The 24,503-nt window shown below is 44.9% G+C and overlaps 1 protein-coding gene across 1 annotated transcript in view; it reads left to right on the top strand.

Annotated features, from left to right (window-relative positions):
• Positions 1 to 6,722: 6,722 nt before the first annotated feature.
• The window catches only part of dpp6 (dipeptidyl peptidase like 6), a 1,023,588-nt gene continuing 1,005,807 nt past the window's right edge, over positions 6,723 to 24,503 (top strand). The window contains exon 1 of the mRNA XM_033044183.1: positions 6,723 to 6,870. Coding sequence (XP_032900074.1) covers positions 6,811 to 6,870 — 60 coding nt within the window. The 5' untranslated portion in view covers positions 6,723 to 6,810. The remainder of the gene's footprint in view (positions 6,871 to 24,503) is intronic.

The following is a 24,503-nucleotide window of genomic DNA, read 5'->3' on the forward strand; positions in this document are numbered from 1 at the left end:
GTTGGAGTAACTCAGCAGGTCAGACGGTACCTTTGTCGTTTGGGGTTGAGATCCCTCTTCAGACTGGGGATTCAGATTCCTATCAATGTTCTCCAGAGGTCAATGGTTCAATGGCGGTTCAACGGTGCTTATTTGTCACATATGCAACTGAGCAGTGAAATTATTTTTGCATATATTACATATGCTGGCACCGCCATGTTTTGGCGCTATTTCCAAAGTCCGGTCGGCCCGCCCGCTCGATGTACAGGAGCAGTTCCTGCGAACTGATGTCTCACTCCTCTCCTCGCCCGGCCATCTTTGTGTCCTGAGGGCGCTCCCTGAAGGCGCTGGAGGTATTACCCTGGTTCACTCTCCTACCGGCCCACCCCAAGCGTCCAACATCTCCAGCTCCCTCCCGGTTACGTCGACCAACGAGGCTTTGGGCGGGTCCTACCTGACCAGTTCAGTTACTCCAGCACTTTCTGTTCTTTTGTGTATTAACCAGCATCTGCAGTTCTACTGTATATTTCTACCTTCTCTCTATTGAAACCACTCACCATCTTATTAATCTTTATTAAATTTCCACTTTTGTTTTGTTATTTATAGATGTGATTCGGATAGGGTGCAGAAAAGATCCACAAAGGCTGGAGGGCTTGAATTATGAGAAGAGAATGGGGCTATTTTCCCAGGAGTAGTGGGATGCTTTATGGAGGTTTTTAATATTATGAAGGGTATACACCCACCATATTCAATTGTGATTTATTTGGCACTGCAACTGCACAATGAAATTCTTTTTGCATGTTTACACATGCAGGCGCCACCATGTTTGGGCGCCATTTCCAAAGTCCAAATTCCAGTCTGCCCGCACACTCGGTACCAGGTGATCGCTGGTCGGTGTGGACTCGGTGGGCCAAAGGGCCTCTTTCCACTCTGTATCTCCAAAGTCTAAAATGAATATGGCCTTATTAGAGAAGCGGCAAAACTCAATCTTCTCGTGAAAAAAGACCGTTCAGAAGGATGAATTGTCAATGGAGACCACGTTCGGACCAGTGACCATAATTATATTAGCTTTAAAATAGTTTTAGAAAAGGACCAGATATTGAAGTACTACATTGAGGCAATGCCAATTTTAATGGTATTAGATAGGAACTTACAGAAGCTATCGGAGGAGGTTGTTTGCACAAAAAGGGATATCTAGTCAATGGGCTTTAAACATGAGATAGCAAGAGTTCAGGGCCAGGTATGAGGGTCCCCAAAGAGGTAGATTGTAGCTCAGGACCGCTCTCTAGTTATTTTGATAGGATCGTTTAAGTGCTGATAACAGCTGGGCAGAAACTGTCCCTGAATCTCTAGGTGTGCGTACATTGTTCAAGGCATTGTGTACAGGTGTTATGTTGACCTGTACAGGTGTTGGTAAGGCCACATTTGGAGCACAGATATGTACAGTTCAGGCTGCCTTGCTGTCACAAGGATGTCACTAAAATGGAAAGGGTTGCAAAAATGATTGATGAGGATATAACCAGGTCGGGAAGGTTTGAGTAAGAAGGAAAGGCTAGGTAGGCTATATCCTTATTTCCTTTGGAGCATGCGAGACTGAGGGTTGACCTTATAAAGGTCTATAAAATCACAAAGGATATCGTTAACAGGCAAAATCGTTATTCCCAGGGTATGGGCATCAAAACTATAGGGCATAGGTTTAAAATGAAAGCGGAAGAATTCAAAAAGGACCTGAGGAGCAACTATTTCATACAGAGGGTGGTGTGTACATGGAACGAGCTGCCAGAAGTGGAAGAGACAAGTACAATTGTAATGTTTAAATGACACTTAAGACAGTTGCATGGATAAGGAAGGTTTGGAGGGATAGGGTTGGGCAGGGCAAGTGGGCCTAGCTAGGTTAAGCTGAAGATAGGCACAAAGTGCTGGAGTAATACCCCTGTCCCACTTAGGAAACCTGAACAGAAACCTCTGGAGACTGCGCCCCACCCAAGGTTTCCGTGCGGTTCCCGGAGGTTGCAGGTGGTTGCCGGAGGTTGCAGGTAGTGGAAGCAGGAAGGGAGACTGACAAAAACCTCCGGGAATCGCACAGAAACCTTGGGTGGGGCGCAAAGTCTCCAGATGTTTCCGTTCAGGTTTCCTAAGTGGGACAGAGGCATTATGCAGCGGGTCAGGCAGTATCACTGGGGTAAAAGGATGGGTGACATCTCGGGTTGGGATCCTTCTGGATCTGCGGTTCCTTTCTACACACCTTAGCTAGGTTGAACCACTTGGTCAGCACGGACGAATTGGGCGGAAGGGCCGCTTTCAATGCTGTATGTGACTCCATGACTCAGAACGTAGCTGTCTAGGGCAAGTTTATACCTGTGGTCATAAAAATGAACTGCCGATGCTGGTTTATACCAAAGACGAACATAAAATACTGCAGTAACTACAAGGGTCTCTTCACACCTGCAGCATTGGCTTCAGACTCAACTTTCCAAAGCTTTGGATTTTTATTGAATCTCAGCTTTCCAAAGTTTTAGATTTTTTTTTGGCTGCTGCTTAGGCCAGTTGTTAAAAGTTGGACCAGAGCTGGAATCTTGGTCTCTGCCTGCAGGCAGTGCCATGATTTATGACTCTTGTCTAGTTCGAGAAGCCAGACATGCTACTTCTGCCCCACTGCAAAGAACACTCTTTCAAAATGTCCATTCATTGCGATTGCCACCACGCACACTGCGGGAATAGCTCATACAGAAGAGCTAAGTGGGCCACCGAGGAGTGACGAGGGCCAATGGAAGCTCCCAGCAAGTGCCGCAGAGCGGTGCTAGAGAGTGCGGGTGGTGGCCGAGGACCGGCTCACGGTGGGTGCCAGAGGTCAGAGGGGCCCGTGTTGGGTGCCAGAGGTCAGAGGGGCCCGTGTTGGGTGCCACAGGTCAGAGGGGCCTGCGTTAGGTGCCAGAGGTCAGAGGGGCCCGTGTTGGGTGCCAGAGGTCAGAGGCGCCCGCGTTGGGTGCCACAGGTCAGAGGGGCCCACGGTAGGTCCTGGAGGTCAGACGAGGACACGTCGCTGAAAACAAAGAGCAAGCCAACGTGGGGGGGGGGGGGGGGGGGGGGGGGGGGACGACGAGAACAAAGAGAGGATCATTGGGGACTAATCGGAATATTTCGTAACTTTGTCAGCGCCCTGGCAACTATTTGCATACCTTGTGCATGGTACGCAAAATAGAGAATTGCACTGTGACATAAATAATATTCGGTCACATTACTCTGTAGAACAATTGGCACTGGCTTCTCCGTCGAGGAGTTAAATCGATACAAGTGACTAGCTTTCCAAAGTCTGATGTATTTCATGTTATAAAAAGGAACTGCAGATGCTGGTTTATACATGTTTCTGAAGAAGGGTCCTGAGCCAAAACGTCACCTATGCATGTTCTCCAGTGATGCTGTCTGACCCGCTGCGTTTGGGTCTATCTCTGGCTTACTTCATCTCACTTCCTCCTCCTCCAGGTTTGCTCCAACCAACCAAGATCCCCAACACCGTTGTAATAAAGAGGATGAGAGCAGGGGGAACTACCATGATGTGAGGGGGATAAGAATAAAGGAGGGGGAGAATGAAGGTGGATCTGGCGTGGGATAGTTTGTAATCTTGTCAGCACCGTTTATGTGGCAACTATTTGCATACCTTGGCTATGCAAGCAAAGAATCTTACTGTATTCCATCCCAGGACCCAACTCTGTTTTAATAAAGAGGGCATGTTGCAAATAACTCCTGCAAAGTTACGGACTAATTGTTTTTGCATCACCAGCCTCACCTGGATTTCAAAAAGCATTGCACACAGGCAGATCACGATTTTGGCCTCCCAGTCAGATGCTCTGATGCAAATATTTTGCAGTTTGTTGTTTGAAATACAGTAATTTGTGAATTTATTCAGAGAACATCCATTGCAATACAAAAGTCAGGGTATGCATTGGGAATCCGTGGCTGAATGGGTTTGGTCAGTCTACAGAGTTGGTGACTTTTTCAAAGATAGCTTTGATCTCCTCGCTGGTGCCAGCAAACGTGAACGGGAGTTGTCCGGGGGTGGGGGTGGGGGGACATCTGCTGAACTGTAGTGCCCTCCAAAAGCGTTGAAGGAAATATATACCATCTATACCGTGGACCAAAGAAGACATCACATCTCACGCACTGGCACATCTGTGCAACATCTGCATTGCACGCCAGAACTTCTGGGCAACACTTGCATTATGTGTGTTGGCACATCTGGGCAGCACCTTTATTCAGGCCACCGGCACATCTGGGCAACACCTGCATCGCGCACACCCACACTTCTGGGAGAGACCTGTGCCCTACCTATTGGTTCCTGGGAACCATTTGTTTGCGCGCCTTGGCACATCTGTACACCACCTGTACTGGCACATCTGGCAGCCAGGTGCACTGACACGTCTGTGACCAACTGCACTGGCACATTGGCAGCCACCTGTGCACTGATGTCTCTGACCACCTGCACTGGCAGCCAGCTGCTCCGATACACCTGTGCACTGCCCGCACTGACACATCTGGCAGCCAGCTGCTCCGATACACCTGTGCACTGCCCGCACTGACACATCTGGCAGCCAGTGGTACCCAAAGTGCTGTGCATCACGTGCACTGGCATATCAGTAAACCACCTGCACTAGCACACCTGGCAGCCAGCTATGCCCTGATGCCTCTGAAAATGCGACACCTGCCCATAAAGGTGGGCAGCCTGGGAAGCACTGACAGGCATCGGTCTCCAGCTGTCCTGCCTGGGACTGCTCACTCCCCATCAGCCGCACCCTCCTTCCTCACACGCCAAGGGACAATTGGGTCGTGAAGCTGCTGCGAATTATGTTTATACCCATTCACACTCCCACACACCCAACTTCCTTCTATTCACAACTCCTGTCCATCCAACCCCACTAGCCCTCCATCCAAACTTTCAAGTCCTTTACTACCCTCCCCATTACATATCCAGCCTCTCTCTCCTCAACCCTCGAACCCTCCAGTTAACAAAGAGAAATAAAGCAACTTCCACTGACTAAAGGGTCCCGACCCGAAATGTCACCCATCCTTTTTCTCCAGAGATGCTGCCTGACCAGTTGAGTTACTACAGCACGTTGGCTCCATCCACTGACTTTAAACGCCTGCCGAGCCAGTGGTGAGGGGTTGCTGAATGACTCAACTCCCCATCTTTCCTCTTCCATATTCCCATCTCTTCTCTCCACCCACCTACTCAACACCCCTTCTTCTCCTCTCCCCAATTCTCTGCATCATTTCCTTACCCACCCACAAAACTCACCCACCAACTCCTTTCCCCATCCACCTCCTCCGCCATCTACCCATATACAGATCCAATTTCCCCAAGATCTCCCCCTCCCACCACCCATCTACCAATACTCCCACCCGTCTATTCATACCCTACCCAGCTCCACACAACTGCCCTCACCCACCCATTTATCTCTACCCAAACCCCCTTACCTACCCACCCAACCTCACCCACCCAACCACCTCCCAACCTCACCCACCACCCACCCAACTCACCCCACCTCCCCTCCCACCCAACTTCATCTACCCATTCCCACCCACCCAACTCACCCCATCCCCACCAAACTCCAGCTCCCCACCCACTCATCTTCTCCATCCATCCACACTTTCCACCTCCGCATCCACCAACTCACCCACCTCACCACCCAACCCACCACCACCCACCCAACTCAGTCCATCTCCCAGCCCACCCAACTCCTCCACCATATACCCACTGACCCAATTACCCCAAGAACTACCTTCCAACCACCCATTTAACCAATATATACACCCAAACTCCACACACCCCCACCATCCACTCATATATCTATCTACCCAACCCCCTTACCCACCCACCCTACATACCCACCTTCCCACCTCCCCAACCCCTCTTCCACCATCTACCCACCCACCCAACTTCCTCAATATCTAGTGTTTAAGAAGGAACTGCAGATGCTGGAAAAATCGATGGTACACAAAAAAGCTCGAGAAACTCAGCGGGTGCAGCAGCATCAATGGAGTTTATCTGAAGTCTGAAGAAGGGTTTCGGCCCGAAACGTTGCCTGTTTCCTTCACTCCATGGATGCTGCTGCACCGGCTGAGTTTCTCCAGATGTTTTGTGTACCTTCCTCAATATCTACCCCTCCCACCACCCATCCACCCAAATTAGACTCAACTATCTACTATCCCCCAAACACCTATATAAACCAGCCTCCTTACCCATCTCCCCATGCCATCCAACTCTCCCATCCACTCACACCCCCCCCTCCCCATATTCATCCAACTCTCCCTATCCACTCCCTATCACCTCTGTCCGACACAACCCCCCACCCCTCTCTCTCTCCCTCTACTCAGCTGCCCCCACCTTCTCCTCTCCGCCCCAGCCGGCAGCAGCAGAGTACTTCGCGTCGCAACCCATCCTCCCATAAGGCGGGGAGACCCCTCTCTCCCTTCCACGACCGGGTGTGGGGGTTGTTCCTCCAGGAAGTGCCTGCCTGCCACGGAGCGGGACAGCAGCAGCAGGCGGCGTTTCCTCCGCCGGCTCCACACATTGGAGATGCTCATCCATCCCTAGAGTGCCCCTATTGCCAGACACTTCTGTTGCCTTGTTGAACCCAACACCCTGCCCTACTCTTCAGTCGTCTTTGGCCCGGACGGGGAAACCTACCGTGAGGAGCAGCGAGAGAGTGGACACATACACACCCAGCCCGGAGTGGCTTGGGGAGAGAGGGGGAGAGGAGAGGGACCCGGACCAACATCGAAGCAGCTACCGGACTTTATCCCTGCCCTTGGCGTCCGCCTGCAGCCGCCAACATGAACCAAACCGCGGGCGTTTCCAACACTGTTAAATGCACCTCCACCAAAATCGTCAAGGTAAGAGAGAAGATGTTTTTTTTAATTTTGTTTTTTCTGTTTTAAATTCTATCTCACTCTATTACAATGGGGGGAAAAAATGTAACGCAGGTAAACTCCCAGTTGACGTACAGGAGAGTTGGAGAAATACGTTTGTTATTGATGTGCGGCTTTAGGTTTCTCTTTCTTCCCCTCTCTGCAGCGTTGTCCATGGATTTTGTTTTGCTGCCAAGAAATGTATCTCACACTTGCAGGTCTCCGACAAGCCGGCGGTTGTATCATTATTTTTCTTATTTCAGATTTGAAAGCGTGAAGGTCTGTCTCTCTGGAGATGTATGTGTGTTTGTATCCCGCACAGCGGAGACCACATTAACTTTTAGCCTCACTCGTTGCAAAGCTGGGATTGTGTGGGTTGCGGTTGAATTGCTGGGGGTAGAGGGGCTGTGTGTGTGGACTGGGGGTAGAGGGGCTGTGTGTGTGGACTGGGGGTAGAGGGGCTGTGTGTGTGGACTGGGGGTAGAGGGGCTGTGTGTGTGGACTGGGGGTAGAGGGGCTGTGTGTGTGGACTGGGGGTAGAGGGGCTGTGTGTGTGGACTGGGGGTAGAGGGGCTGTGTGTGTGGACTGGGGGTAGAGGGGCTGTGTGTGTGGACTGGGGGTAGAGGGGCTGTGTGTGTGGACTGGGGGTAGAGGGGCTGTGTGGGGACTGGGGGTAGAGGGGCTGTGTGTGTGTGGACTGGGGAAATACTCAATCAAAGCAAAGAGTTGTAACATAACGCACTAAAATTGGTGGATTTGTACCAATCCACTTCCCTCCCTTCGCCTTAGACACCCGCGGCCGCAGTAACTTTTGTACTGAGAGCATCAGGACAAGCGGCGCTGACTGGATCAATTGAGCGCTCATGTGCCGGATTTACTGAGGCTGAACTGAACAGCGTGTTTGTGTTAATGTTGCCGCGGGTGTTCACTGCCAAGTTCAGTTCGCCACGCTTCATGTAGACCGTGTGAGCAAGATTTAAAAAAAAATCATTGTGCGTTCGAGCTTCCACAGTGACCAGGGAGCAGATTGCTTCGGTGTATCGAAAGGAAAGCAAGGATTTGATCAAACGAGGCAAACTGGGGGGGAAACATCACACAGGGCGATTTTTCACCTGCTGCGAAAATCGATGTGGTTAAGAAATGATTAGGTAACAAGCTGCGGCTGATAAATTAAAGTTTCCCGCTGTTCAAGCAATGCGTGGAAGAGTTAATTCAAAACCTGCTCTATTAATGCGTGGAACAGGGTTAATTGAAATGAAGAAGGATAAATCCTCTAAAGCCACTGGAAATCCAGCAGGATGGGAATCTGACTGCATAAACCACGTGGAATGGGGCTTGTGGCGACATTGAAGTTTGTAACCTGATAAAATCAAAACATTACTGTCACCTCATTGAGTTTAAGTCACTAAAGATAGTTATTTTTATTTCTTTATTGAGAAAGTGAATAGTCCAAGTAGGATTGTTTTAAAGAGGTGAAATGAGAAGAGGATGGAATTTAGATTGGAACGTAATGTTGAAAAGGTGCAAAATGGGGTTTAAAATCACCAAGATTTTATGAGCAGGGAACATGGAGTGTTTGTAAGTTTTTCCAAAACCTTTTAGAGTCCAGGAAGAAATTGATTTAAGAACAGTGATTTCAAAGGGATGCACAAAACATCTAGTAAATGGACTGCAACCTTAAAATCTCAGCCAGGAAATTCTGCAAAGAAGATAAGTAACACCGATTCACACACAGGTTGATAAAGTGGAACGCTTCCATAAGAAGCAATAGGGGCTGATGTGAACAAACACATTTGGTAAAATTAGATTGGAATCGTTTTTTTCTGTTAACCAAAGTTATAAAGGGATAAGGAGTCGGTGCAGTGGATAGGAATGGATATCGATTTGTCATAGTTGTGTTCAAAGGTCCAAGACTTCCCGGCACTTTTTTCCCCATTAACACATGCATTTGTATTTTGGGATGAGGAGTACAGAAGAGGCCCATTGGCCATAGTATTGGCAGGTTTAAGTGAGAATGAGAAGTTACATAGTGTGGTTACAATTAAATTTAAGTTAATGGAGGATCACCTGACTTATCTTTGATTTGTTTAACTCTTTTTGAACTTGGGCTGAGGAGCAGCCCCAGACATTGGAACTATATTGAAATTCTGAACTGTTTGAGCTTTATAAAGAATGGAAGGTTGTTGAGATAGGTACTTGGTATACAAGGCCCCACCATCGAAAACAATAAAAACAGAATAAAATTAGATAAGATGAAGGAGAATCCAAAGAGATTCTATGAGTACACAGGGGGAAAGATTAACAAGGTAGGGAATAGGGGTCCTTGAAGATCAATGGGGATGTCTGTGTGGGGAGGCGCAAGGGATAGGCAAGGGGCATTGATTCACACCAGCACCTATTGCTTCTCATCTATGTCTATCATGGAAAGACATGGATGCTGGAAAATTGGATTGCTTGGAAGTTAATGGTGATGTCTTGATGAGACTTCACATTACAGAAGAGGAGGTACTGGATGTCCTGATGTGGATAATGTGGAGAAGAATCCCCGAGACCCAAGCGATAGCATCCTAGGACACTGTGGGACGCTGGGGAATAAATTGTGGGGCTTTGACTTTGTGGGTGTTTGTATTGTTGATAGCCAACATAATGTAGCGTAAGAAAGGATGGAAATATTCTAAGAATGAGGTCTTCAAAGATACAAAGTTAGTGATGGTTGGGCAGAAAAAGAAAGGGGAGAAACTGCCTTCTGAAAAGCTGAAACAATTAAACATCTTAATGGGCTGTTGATGAGTGCAAAGGGCCTTAGTCTGCTGTAATCCAATCAAGATGTTGTAATAAGATTGGAGGTTGTTTTTTCTACTGGGTGATGAGTGGAGGAAGCATTGACATGTGGGAGAACAGAGATTGAGAGGACAACATTGAGGGATTTGAGTTCAGCTCGAGTAATAAAGTATCCAACTATACCTCATCAAGAACACAGATTGTGTATGTATGTATTTATACATGGAAGATAGACACAAAATGCTAGAGTAACTCAGTGGGACAGGCAGCATCTTTGGAGAGACGGAAAGGGTAACATTTCAGGTCGAGATCGTTCTTCAGACTGAAGAAGGGTCTCGACTCGAAACGTCACCCATTCCTTCTCTCCAGAAATGCTGCCTATCCCGCTGAGTTACTCCAGCATTTGTGTCTATCTTTGATTTTAAACCAGCATCTGATGTTCTTTCCTACCTATGTATTTATATATGTATGTGTGTATATATGTATATGTATATGTATATGTATATGTATATATATGTATATGTATATTTTATATATAAATATATCTTTATAGTTCTGAGGTATAGTTGGATACGTTTTATATTTAGTCAAGAGTACAAACACTGAGTATACAGTATTTAATTATACTTACTCTGGCATTAGACACTTTCAATTATTCCATGTAGTGAAAATAATATTTGGTTTTGATGTCATTTATAGCAGCATATTCTTAGACTGATGATTTTATGCTGGCATGGAGGTGGAATACAAAACTTTTTGGGGAAGTAGCAAAAAAAATCTTAATTGAGAAAAAGATTATTTGTCCCAGATCTTCAAGTTCATGGATTATTAAAACAGGATATGAAGGTATGACCACCAATTAACATTCACGTCATCAGTAGGTTAAATTAATCTTGGTGTATCTCATTGAGAAATCCTGCAGGGTCTCTGGTCACTCTGTAAGACAGCTTCACTTACAGATAAATCCCAGACACATCTCTAACATAGAAAAATGAAAATAACTGAAGTAAAAATTTAAACTGCTTGATGTGTTGGATACATTTTTGGTTTAAAGCTGTGTAAAAAAAAAAAAAAAATGTCTAAATGACATGAATTCAGGACTTCTTTGTGCAACAACATTGTAGCATTGTTTGTTATTGTAATTGTAAGTACCTTTTTGACTGAGTAATCATGGTATCCCAATGTAATATTGATGATGTTGTCAAGGAACATTTTGCATGACTTCAAATTATCAGCATTGGTGGATTATGATTTTGTCCTGTACTTCACTGTTGCCCAGTAATCTATTTAATGTTGATTATATTACACCATTTTTACAGTGCATCATCACTTTGCTCAGTTGCTTGCATTTAATATATAACATATTTCATGTAGCTAATGAAACTTTTCATTTTAACTGAAGAGATTTTGCATTTTTTTAAATTATCTCAAATTTGTTAAAAATCCAAAATCACCTTAAGCCAATAAAAACATTTTCTATTCAAAATACTACTGGTTTATTAACTGACTACAAATCTATTCAAAAAGCATCAAGTATGGAGTGACAAATGATATCTCCATTGTAAATGGTCATGGGAAAAGCAAATAATAATAATAATGATGGATGGGATTTATATAACGCCTTTCTAATACTCAAGGCGCTTTACATCGCATTATTCATTCACTCCTCAGTCACACTCGGTGGTGGTAAGCTACTTCTGTAGCCACAGCTGCCCTGGGGCAGACTGACGGAAGCGTGGCTGCCAATTTGCGCCTACGGCCCCTCCGACCACCACCAATCACTCACACACATTCACACACAGGCAAAGGTGGGTGAAGTGTCTTGCCCAAGGACACAACGACAGTATGCACTCCAAGCGGGATTCGAACCGGCTACCTTCCGGTTGCCAGCCGAACACTTAGCCCATTGTGCCATCTGTCGTCCCTACAAATGGTATGTAACATTGTGTCAGAACCCTCTTGTAAAAGAAAATGGCCGGGTATTTGTTTGGGCATTGTGTTAAATGAATTATTTCCATTCTAAATGACGCTACATTGTAATATATTAGATCAGTAATCCCTATATTGATTTTATGACTTTTAATTATGTTCTGAAGGAATGAACGGTTTCTGTTTCTCAACTTTTATGTATGTTACTTGGTCCGAAAAATATATTCTAGTTCACTTTAACAAGCTATAGTAGTAGAATTAGGCCATTCAGCCCATCAAGTCTCCCATTCATTCATGGCTGATTTCTGCCTCCTAATCCCATTTTCCTGCCTTCTCCCCATAACCCTTGACACCCGTTCTAATCAATAATTTGTCTATTTCTGCCTTAAAAATATCCACTGACGACCTCCACAGCCCTCTGTGGCAATGAGTTCCACAGATTAACTACCTTCTGACTAAAGAAGTTCATCCTCACCTCCTTTCTAAAAGAGTATCCTTTCATTCTGAGGCTATGACCTCTGGTCCAAGACTCTCCCACCAGTGGAAACATCCTTTCCATATCCACTATCTATGCCTTTCATTATTCTGTAAGTTTCAATGAGGTCCCCCCTCAACCTCCTAAACTCCAGTGAGTATAGGCCCAGTGCCGACAAATGCGCGTCATAGGTTAACCTATTAATTCCTTGGATCATTCTTGTAAACCTCCTCTGGACCCTCTCCAGAGCCAGCCCATCAGATATGGGGCCCAAAATTATTCACAGTACTCCAAATGTGGCATGACCAGTGCCTTATAGAGTCTCAGCATTACAACTCAGTTTTTGTATTCCAGTCCACTTGATATCAATGCTCGCATTGAATTTGCCTTCCTTTCTACCGATTCGACTTGCAAATTAACTTTTTGGGATTCCTGCACCAGCACTCCCAAGTCCCTTTGCACCTCCGAATTCTGGATTCTCTCCATTTAGAAAACGATGTATGCCTTTATTCTTATTACCAAAATGCATGACTTTGCTATACTGAATTTCATCTGCCACTTCTCTGCCCACTCTCCTAACCTGTCCAAATCCTTATGCAGAATCCTTGCTTCCTCTACACTGCCTGCCCCTCCACCTATCTTAGCATCATCTGCAGACTTGGCCGCAAAGCCTTAAATCCCCTTATCCAAATCATTAATATACAATACTAATACTTTTTTATATGCGGTAATATTTTATAATATTCTAACTATGATGCAAGGTTTATGGCAGTCAAGTGTATTATCCACTACAAATGCATTTTCCTTGATTTGGTGCATCCCACTTTATTCCTAGAGTAGGATTAGGCATTTGAACCTCTTAGATCAAAAGATGCTGATGCAAATAAACGATGTGCTTGGACTTCAATGGGGCAAATTACTTCTGCAAACTGCTAATTATTGAAATCAAAAAGTGATGCTAGTTTATCAACTGATTGCAGGACTATTTGGTAAGTTTTCAATAAAGATTGAACAATGTTAATTGACCATTATGTTCAAATAGCCTTGCTATTGTGAATAATGTTCTGAACCAACGATGGCCTGGTGCAGTATAGTTAATTGCATACAGTGGCATGGAACTTTCCATGCTTCAAAAGTCCTTTCACACCTTTGGGTGGCAAAAGTAGTACGATGCCACTTTGCCTCATCAAGAATACCAATAACTAGGCCATAACCACAATGAAACAGAGCTTGATATTGAATGACATGAAGATTCCAGGACAATTGATGGACAAATTGGAATCAAAGGACAATTTGAAGGAACACATTAGAGGAGGGAGGGCTGTGGGTGATTGAATATAAAATATGGAGTAAGGTAAATTAAAGGTTAACAAGTGGGCAGTGTTATGGGTAAGTGGAGATCTCATAAGGTGTAGGGTTGGGTGATGAAGAGCAAGGGATTTGAAAACAAGATTAAAAAGTTGGAAATAGAAGTGTTAGTGGAACAAGAGCCAATTTTTGCATGCAAAGGGTAAGGAAAAGCCTTAATTTTAAAATGATGCTTTTCAAACTTCAGGGCACTTCGGAGTGCCTTACCTTTGAACTCTAGTCATTCGCGAAAGTGGGAGAAGCAATGCATTCGACTTGCACTCTTATAGCAATATTAAAAGACCATAAAATGTCTATGTGTAAGAAGGAACTGCAGATGCTGGTTTAAACCGAAGATAAACACAAAAAGCTGGAGTAACCCAGCGGGACAGGGAGCATCTCTGGAGAGAAGGAATGGGTGAAGTTTTGGGTCGAGACCATTCTTCAGAAGCTAGTGCGACTTGGGTGGCGGAGGGATAGGGAGAGAGGGAATGCTGGGGCTACCTGAACTAAGAGAAATCAATATTCATACCACTGGGCCATAAGGTGCCCAAGCGAAATATGAGATGCTGTTCCTCCAATTTGCGTCTAGCCTCACTCTGACAATGGAGGAGACCTAGAACAGAAAGGTCTGTGTGGAAATGGAAGGAGAATTAAAGTGTCCAGCAACCGGGAGATCAGGTTGGTTCACGCGGGCTGAGCAAAGGTGTTCCGCGAAACGATTGCCCAGTCTGCGTTTGGTCTCGCCGATGTATAAGAGTCCACATCTTGAACAACGGATATAGTAGATGAGGTTGGAGGAGGTGCAAGTGAACCTCTGCGTAACCTGAAAGGACTGTCGGCGTCCCTGGACAGAGACGAGGGAGGAGGTATAGCGAGAGGTGTTGCATCTTCTGCGGTTGCAGGGGAAGATGCCTGGGGAGAGGGTGGGAACGGATGAGTTAACCAGGGATTTGTGGAGAGAATGGCCCCTGCGGATGGCAGAAAGGGGTGGAGATGGGAAAATGTGGCTAAGGGTGGGATCCCGTTGGAGGTGGTGGAAGTTTTGGAGGATTATGTGTTGTATGTGACGGCTGATGGGGTGGAAGGTAAGGACTAGGGGGACTCTGTCTTTGTTGCGACTGGGGGAGGGGGAGCAAGGGCGCAGCTGCGGGGTACTGAGGAGACACTAGTGAGGGTCTTATCTTTGATGGGAGAGGGGAACCCCCGTTCCCTAAAGAATGAGGACATTGCGGATGTTCTAGTATGGAACTCCTCATCTTGGGTGCAGATGCGGCGTAGAAGGAGGAATTGGGAGTAGGGGATAGTCTTAGCAGGAAGCAGGGTGGGAAGAAGTGTAGTCGAAATAGTTGTGGGAGTCAGTGGGTTTGTAATAGATGTCATTTGTCAATCTATTTCCTGTGATGGAGACGGTGAGATCAAGAAAGGAGCGGGAGGTGTCGGAGATGGTCCAAGTAAATTTGAGTGAAGGATGAAAATTTGTGGTGAAGTTGATGAAATCACTGAGTTCTGCATGGGTGCAGGAGGTAGCACCAATGCAGTCGTCAATGTAACGGAGATAGAGTTCGGGGATAGGGCCAGTGTACGCTATTGGAATGATAGACAATAGGTGCAGTGCAGGAGTAGGCTATACGGCCCTTCAAGCCAGCACCGCCATTCAATGTGATCATGGCTGATCATCCACAACAGGGATTGTTCAATGTACCCGACAAAGAGGCAGGCGTAGCTGGGGCCCATGCGGGTGCCCGTAGCTATGTTTTGAACTTGGACAATGTTTCTGTTGCACATGGCGTGGCAACCTTAGGTGGGAGACTCGGGAGAACTTTGTTGCTATTTGCATGTACTTTGTATGAATTTGTTTTATTAATCTGATCTGATAGATCTGTTTACTAGCCCAACCAAAAACCCAAGTACTATCTAACTGTGTACTATCTCTTCACTGTTTTTGAGCCCTCATACTGTCGATTGTTTGTGCTGTGTCTCTTGTAACCTAGTTACTGCAGAATAAGAGCAGCACAGCTTTGAACAATTACCACTGCCCAGATTCGAGTATTAGTAACATTATTTCTGTGACTTGGTATTATTAATGTATGCATTTCCCACAAGCGCATTGTAAGGACAATTTGGTGTAATAGACACATAGACAAACTCGTGAAGCAACATAAAACGATTGTGGTGTATTGAAAAAGCAAATACAATTTTTCCGAAGCTGATTTTGCCAAATACTTAATTATGGGACTAACGTAAAGAAATACTTCAAGCTTGAGAAGTATTTGCATTTTAACATACACCCTTTATTACATGTTTTCCAGTTGTGATTAAAAAAATTGATATAATCAGCGTTTGTGATGATAATGCTTTCAAAATAACCCAGGAAGATAAATATTAACAATGTGATATGTGAATGTATTAAACAACTGTAAAGATGGCTTCTCACTCACATTTTCCACCTGTACCAAACATAATCAAGGAACATAAATATAAACAATTTGAATCTTCGTATGAATTTATTAGATTAAATAACAGTAAAATTGGCTTTTCTCTTGAATTTTATGCCTGTACCAAATCCGATTCATTTTTCACCCTAAAGTCTGCTGTTTTGAAAGGAGATACATGTCTCCCAGCGCTTCACTAGATTTTGCAGTTGATTCAGCAGGTTTTGCCTGTCTCTTGGTGCTTTTGATCAGAGGATTTATGTTTCAGTCTTGCTGGGTCAGTAGATGCCCTTGTCTGAATCAATGCTGGAGAAAGCTTATACAGCTGAATGTTTTTTTAAATTACGGTGGTAGATAAGTCGAAATATTCATTAACATGTATTGTGTATCTTTTGTTTTGTTTTGGTGTCCAGGTCTGTTGTGGAGAAAGGGAACATGTAAAAATATCTTTGCACAAATATTAGCAGTTTCGAAGAAATGTAGCATTACATTACTACTGTCACTTTCTTGTAGTGAGTTGGCTAAACAGACCGCTTGTCCTCTTCTAGCTATAGGCTTGATTTATTTCACTGGTCATAAAATGTTAGTACCAATGTCACAAATGTACATCTGTAGGGTTAAAAAAAAAAAGTGACCCCAGTCAAAGATTGACTTTAGACACAAATTGCTGGAGTAACTCAGGCAGCATCTCTGGATAGAAGGAATGGGTAAGGTTACAGATCAAGACTCTTCTTCAGACTGAAGGTCAAAGGGAGAACATACAAACTCCATATAGACAGCATCCGTGATCAGGATCGAACACAGAAACTATACTACTGAGCATCGGAAGCTAAGGGATGACCTGATAGAAGATATAGAATTATGGGAGGAAAAGAAAGGGTAGACAGTCAGAACCTTTTTCTGCAGTGGAAATATCAAATAATAGAGAGCACAGTTTTACTGTGAGAGGAGCAAAGTTTAAATATGTGTGGGTCAAGTTGATAACACAGAGGGTGGTGGTGCCTGGGACATGCTGCCAGGGATTGTGGTGGAGGCAGGTACAATAGTGGTGTTTAAAAGGCTTTTAGATGGCACATGAGTATACAGGCAATGGATCAATTGCAGGGAGAGGAGATTATCTTAGCCTGGCTTCATGTTCAGCACAGATGTTGTGAGCTGAAGGAGCCTGTACCTGTTCTGTACTGCTGTATGTTCTATAAAGCTGTGTTTTTATGTAGCTGCATGCTGTTGGTCGGCTGCTGGCTACTGGGATGCAACTAAGGCAGTGAAAATCTGTATAGCCTCCCTTCGCACTCACGGGGGAACGATAAGCTGGGGCGGGTGGGGGGGATGCGGTGAGGGGGGGGGGGCGGGAGGGGGTGTGTGGTGAAGGGAGGGTGTGGTGAAGGGAGGGAGGAGCGACCTCCGTGTGGTGAGTTAAAAAACCCATCGCGGGGCTTGTCTCAACAGAGGCCCAGGAGCCGTTACAGAGGGAGGAACCAAAATCTGCAACGTTCCATTCGCAGATCACACTTCAAATTAAGGGGGCTGGTGGAAGCCTCTGATTGGTCGAATGGACTAGAGGAAGCAGCCGTTACAGGACTAGAGGAAGCAGCTGATTGGCTTGTATCCCGGGTAAGGCTTTATTGTATTCGGTTAAGGGGGAGAATGAGGCCCAGGGCAGTTTACTGTTCTGGATGTCAGATGTGGGAGGTCATGGAGTCTGAGTGCCCTCCAGACGTCCACATCTGCGCCAGGTGCGTCGAGATGGGGTTCCTAAGGTACCGTGTTAGGAACCTGGAACAGCAACTCGATGACCTCTGTCTGCTCAGGGAGAGCGAGGAGGTCATAGATAGGAGTTACAGGGAGGTGGTCACTCCAAGACCACGGGAGACAGAAAACTGGGTCACAGTTAGGAAGGGCAACGGGCAGAGGCTGGGACTGGTGAGTACCCCGGTGGCTGTACACCTTGAAAATAAGTACTCATGTTTGAGTAAGGGTGGGGGAGACAGCCTACCTGGGGGCAGCGGCAGCGGCCGGGCCTCTGGCATAAAGACCGGTCCTGTTGCTCAGAAGGGTAAGGAAAAGAAGAGGAGGGCAATTGTAATAGGGGACTCTATAGTCAGGGGATCGGATAGGCGATTCTGTGGACGCAGACAAGAGACCCGGATGGTAGTTTGCCTCCCTGGTGCCAGGGTCAGGGATGTGTCTGAACGGGTCCAAGAAATCCTGAAATGGGAGGGAGAGGAGCCTGAGGTTGTGGTGCATATAGGTACCAACGACATAGGTAAAAAAAAGAGAAGAGGTCCTGAAAGAAGAATTTAGGGAGTTAGGTAGAGAGTTAAGGAGAAGGACTGCAAAGGTAACAATCTCAGGATTACTGCCTGTGCCACGCGACAGTGAGAGTAGGAATGGAGCCAGGTGGAGGATAAATGAGTGGATGAGGGACTGGTGCAGTGGGTATGGATTCAAGTTTCTGGATCATTGGGACCTCTTTTGGGGAAGGTGCGACCTGTACAGAAAGGACGGGTTGCACTTGAACTCGAGGGGGACCAATATCCTGGCGGGGAGATTTGCAAAGGCTACTGGGGAGACTTTAAACTAGTATGGTTGGGGGGAGGGACTCAAATTGGGAAAGCTAGCAGTCAGTGTGTGAGGCAGGAGGCAGAGAATGGTAGCACTCTGACCCAAAATGTAGGGGAGAGAGAAGAAAAAGACAATAAACAGAGAATAAGAGAGGGTGGGTTTCTTAAATGTGTATATTTTAATGCTAGGAGCATTGTAAGAAAGGTGGGTGAACTTAGAGCCTGGATTGACACCTGGAAGTATGATGTTGTGGCGATCAGTGAAACATGGTTGCAAGAGGGCTGTGATTGGAAACTAAATATTCCAGGATTTCATTGCTTCAGGTGTGATAGAATTGGAGGGGCAAGAGGTGGAGGTGTTGCATTGCTTATCAGGGAAGATATTACAGCAGTGCTTTGGCAGGATAGATTAGAGGGCTCGTCTAGGGAGGCTATTTGGGTGGAACTGAGAAATGGGAAAGGGGTAGCAACACTTATAGGGGTGTATTATAGACCGCCAAATGGGGAGCGAGAATTGGAAGAGCAAATATGTAAGGAGATTGCAGATATTAGTAGTAAGCACAAGGTAGTGATTGTGGGAGATTTCAATTTTCCACACATAGACTGGGAAACACATTCTGTAAATGGGCTGGATGGGTTGGAGTTTGTAAAATGTGTGCAGGATAGTTTTTTGCAGCAATACATAGAAGTACCTACTAGAGAAGGGGCGGTGCTGGACCTCCTGTTAGGAAATGAGACGGGTCAGGTGGCAGAGGTATGCGTTGGGGAACAGTTCGGGACCAGTGATCACAATACCATTAGTTTCAATATAATTATGGAGAGGGTCAGTACTGGACCTAGGGTTGAGATTTTTGATTGGAGAAAGGCTAACTTTGAGGAGATGCGAAAGGATTTAAAAGGAGTAAATTGGGACATTTTGTTTTATGGGAAAGATGTGGAAGAGAAATGGAGTACATTTAAAGGTGACATTTTAAGAGTACAGAATCTTTATGTCCCTGTTCGGTTGAAAGGAAATAGTAAAAATCGGAAAGAGCCATGGTTTTCAAGGGAAATTGGACACTTGGTTCGGAAAAAGAGGGAGATCTACAATAATTATAGGCAGCATGGAGTAAATGAGGTGCTTGAGGAGTATAAAGAATGTAAAAAGAATCTTAAGAAAGAAATTAGAAAAGCTAAAAGAAGATATGAGGTTGCTTTGGCAAGTAAGGTGAAAGTAAACCCAAAGGGTTTCTACAGCTATATTAATAGCAAAAGGATAACGAGGGATAAAATTGGTCCATTAGAGTCAGAGTGGACAGCTATCTGCAGAGCCAAAAGAGATGGGGGAGATATTAAACAATTTCTTTTCTTCGGTATTCACCAAGGAGAAGGATATTGAATTATGTGAGGTAAGGGAAACAAGTAGAGTAGCTATGGAAACTATGAGATTCAAAGAAGAGGAAGTACTGACACTTTTGAGAAATATAAAAGTGGATAAGTCTCCAGGTCCGGACAGGATATTCCCTAGGACATTGAGGGAAGTTAGTGTAGAAATAGCAGGGGCTATGACAGAAATATTTCAAATGTCATTAGAAACGGGAATAGTGCCGGAGGATTGGCATACTGCGCATGTTGTTCCATTGTTTAAAAAGGGGTCTAAGAGTAAACCTAGCAATTATAGACCTGTTAGTTTGACGTCAGTGGTGGGCAAATTAATGGAAAGGATACTTAGAGATAATATATATAAGCATCTGGATAAACAGGGTCTGATTAGGAACAGTCAACATGGATTTGTGCCTGGAAGGTCATGTTTGACTAATCTTCTTGAATTTTTTGAAGAGGTTACTCGGGAAATTGATGAGGGTAAAGCAGTGGATGTTGTATATATGGACTTCAATAAGGCCTTTGACAAGGTTCCTCATGGAAGGTTGGTTAAGAAGGTTCAATGGTTGGGTATTAATGGTGGAGTAGCAAGATGGATTCAACAGTGGCTGAATGGGAGATGCCAGAGAGTAATGGTGGATGGTTGTTTGTCAGGTTGGAGGCCAGTGACTAGTGGGGTGCCACAGGGATCTGTGTTGGGTCCACTGTTGTTTGTCATGTACATCAATGATCTGGATGATGGTGTGGTAAATTGGATTAGTAAGTATGCAGATGATACTAAGATAGGTGGGGTTGTGGATAATGAAGTAGATTTTCAAAGTCTACAGAGAGATTTATGCCAGTTGGAAGAGTGGACTGAAAGATGGCAGATGGAGTTTAATGCTGATAAGTGTGAGGTGCTACATCTTGGCAGGGCAAATCAAAATAGGACGTACATGGTAAATGGTAGGGAATTGAAGAATGCAGGTGAACAGAGGGATCTGGGAATAACTGTGCACAGTTCCCTGAAAGTGGAATCTCATGTAGATAGGGTGGTAAAGAAAGCTTTTGTTGTGCTGGCCTTTATAAATCAGAGCATTGAGTATAGAAGATGGGATGTAATGTTAAAATTGTACAAGGCATTGGTGAGGCCAATTCTGGAGTATGAGGTACAATTTTGGTCGCCTAATTATAGGAAGGATGTCAACAAAATAGAGAGAGTACTGAGGAGATTTACTAGAATGTTGCCTGGGTTTCAGCAACTAAATTACAGAGAAAGGTTGAACAAGTTAGGGCTTTATTCTTTGGAGCGCAGAAGGTTAAGGGGGGACTTGATAGAGGTCTTTAAAATGATGAGAGGGATAGACAGAGTTGACGTGGATAAGCTTTTCCCACTGAGAGTAGGGAAGATTCAAACAAGGGGACATGACTTGAGAATGAAGGGACAGAAGTTTAGGGGTAACATGAGGGGGAACTTCTTTACTCAGAGAGTGGTGGCTGTGTGGAATGAGCTTCCAGTGGAGGTGGTGGAGGCAGGTTCGTTTTTATCATTTAAAAATAAATTGGATAGTTATATGGACGGGAAAGGAATGGAGGGTTATGGTCTGAGCGCAGGTATATGGGACTAGGGGAGAATACGTGTTCGGCACGGACTAGAAGGGTTGAGATGGCCTGTTTCCGTGCTGTAATTGTTATATGGTTATATGGTTATAAGGGGGCGGGAGGTGAAGGGGGCAGGAGGAGGGCAGTGGTCGAGTTGTCTGGTTATTTAGAAGCTTCTGTTGGCATGGCAGATAAGCATGATAAAACCATCAGCCATGAATTAATGAAACTTTATTGTCACATGTACCTAGGTATAGTGAAAAACGTTGTTGTGCACATAACCTCGGCAGTATGCAAGTGTCTCATGTGTCTGGTGCCAACAAAGTTGCAAAGTACCAAATAATCCTATCTACAATAGCAGAATTAGGCCATTCGACCCATCAAGTCTGCTCCACCTTTCGATCATGGCAGATCTATCTTTCCCTCTTAACTCCATTCTCTTGCCTTTTCTCCATGACCTTTGGCACCCTTACCAATCAAGAACATTTAAAAATACTCAATGATTTGGCCTCCTCTGCTGTCTGTGGCAATTAATGTCACAGATTCATCACCCACTAGCTAAAAAAAAATTCTCCTCATCTCCTTTCAAAAGGTACATCCTTTTAATCTGAGACTATATCCTCTGGTTCTAGACTCTCCCACTAGCAGAAACATCTTCTCCACATCCACTCTATCCAGACCTTTCACAATTCAGTAAGTTTCATGGAGACCCCCCCTCATCCTAAACTCCAGCAAGTAGCGGTGTTGAACCATCAAATGCTCCTCATATGTTAACCCGATCATCAGCAGGATCATTATGAAGGGCCTGATGTTGATGTTGGAAGGAGGTGATCACCACTAGTTTTTAAACACCTTTATCTGCTCATAGGGACCATATCTCGCTGGGACACTGGGTTTAATGTACAGTGACCAATTAACCTACCAATCCATGTGTCTTTGGGATATTGATTGAAACTGGACTGCCTGGAAGAAACTCAGTCAGATGGAAAAAGTTTAAATTCGCTGCAGGAATCGGTCGTATGAGCGGCGCCCGGCTGTCATGTACCTTGGATGTCTGGATCGCCCAGCGAACCGATGTCGCCTCTCCTTGTCTGTCCGTCTTTATGCCCCAGGGTGCCTCCCGCAGTCAACCTTGTGAGGACGGAAGGCCAGACCCCAGTTCTCGTGAAATGTGTGTTGCAATTCATGATGAAGTTGAGTGTAGGACAAAGTCATTGCCATTAAATAAACTCTTGCATAATTTACTTAATTTTTGATATCAGAGCGCACAGTGTATCTGAATATTTGTTTGGTTATTTGTTCATGTGTTGTGGACCGTGGTAACGTCAGCATTAATTGTCCATACCTGATTGCTCATTAACGGAGGTGGTGGGAAGAAGGTGTAGTTAATTTTGGGTCTCCTATAGTGATAGGTATGGAATCTCACATAGGCCGATTGGGTAAGGATGTAAGATTAGAAACAGTGCTGTAGTAACTCGGTGGGTCATGCAGCATCTCTGGAGAACATGAACCATCTTCAGTGGATCAGCCACCTTTTTGGGTCGAGACCCTTTTTCAGTCTGAGGAACGGTAGCGACCCTTCACATCACCTCTCCATGTTCTCCAGAGATGCTGTCTGACCTGCTGACTTTGTGTCCTTCGTAAACCAGCATCTGCAGTTCCTTGTTTCTCTTGTTCCTCAAGGGGTCCAAATGACAATAAATTGAATTGTATTGTATTGTATTGTTTCGAGAAGGATGTAAGTATAATAAGTTTTCTTCCCTGCAAGGGAATAATGAGCAAGATTGGTGCTAGACCCCCCCCCCCCCCCCCCCCCCCCCCCCAGCTATCTATAATTTCAAATTCACTGTTACTATGTGCTTCCGCTTTACAGATTCCAATTTTATTTCATTAGCTTCTGTGCTGGATTTTGGCTCATTTTTCTGAATCCATGGTCTACAACTCTGGTTCTTAATTCATTAACTTAATCACTGCGGTATCCTTCCTGATATAGTCTGAGAGACCTCGGGGAGACTAAGGAGAGGCAAAGCTATCACCTTCTTGATTCACCATTTGTTATGGCGCAGAAAGGCATTTCTGCCTCTGAATCAGTTGTCATTGCCGAGGTACAAGAAACGGCACCAATCTTAGTAAGATTCTTCTTACTCCTCATTTCCTCAATATGCATCCCATTGGAGAATGGTGACAGGGATAAAGAGGTTGGGGGTGCTTGAGGGAGGGAAAGGAATGTGAAAGTGGGATAATTTAGAACCAATGTGAATGGTGATAGATACATAGAAAAATAGGTGGAGGAGAAGGCCATTCAACCCTTCGAGCCAGCACGCCATTCAATAAGATTATGGGTGATCATCTAAAAACAGTACCCTTTTCCTGCTTTTCCCCCATATCCCTTGATTCCTTTAGCCCTAAGGCCTAAGAGCTAAGTCTAACTATCTCTTGAAAGATGGTGGTCTGAAGCATTATATTTCATAGCGGAATAAGCAGAGAGATCTGTGTGACCATTCACAAATGAAGGATTCAATTCAATTTATGGCACTCGTGATTTTATAAATCTCTAAAGTTAGCCATCGGTGTCCTCTCTTGGAAAGAAGACCCAGCCTATTTCAGCCTCTACTTATAACTTAAACCAGGGGTTCCCTAACCTTTTGGCCCGTTTACTGCTGGCAACTTTAATAGCACATAACAATGTTATTTCAATTATTTATGAACAACTAATGATGCACAGAACCAGAACCAAACACAGTCAGTCAATGAGAAAAAATATGTACAAATCCAGAATCAATAAATTTACCCCAATTTACCCCAGGTAGGGTACTCGTGACTTAAACCATACAGATTTGGAATATTCTCATACATCTTTTTTGCACCCTTTCCAGTTTAATAACATCCTTCCTACAGCAGTGTGATCATAATTGTGCACAATACTACAAATATGTCCTTACCAATATTGAGATAGCCATACAGCATGGAAAAAGGCTCTTTGTCCCAAATCGTCCATACTGACCAAGGTGCCTCATCTAACCTAGTCCCATTTGCCAGTGTTTGGCCCATATTCCTCTAAACCTTTCCTATACATTGACCTGTCCAAGTGTCTTTTAAAACATGAGATATTAGCAATTGCAGATGCTGGTTTACTGGGGGAA

Source organism: Amblyraja radiata, chromosome 2 (assembly GCF_010909765.2).
Source record: "Amblyraja radiata isolate CabotCenter1 chromosome 2, sAmbRad1.1.pri, whole genome shotgun sequence".
NCBI lineage: Eukaryota > Metazoa > Chordata > Chondrichthyes > Rajiformes > Rajidae > Amblyraja > Amblyraja radiata.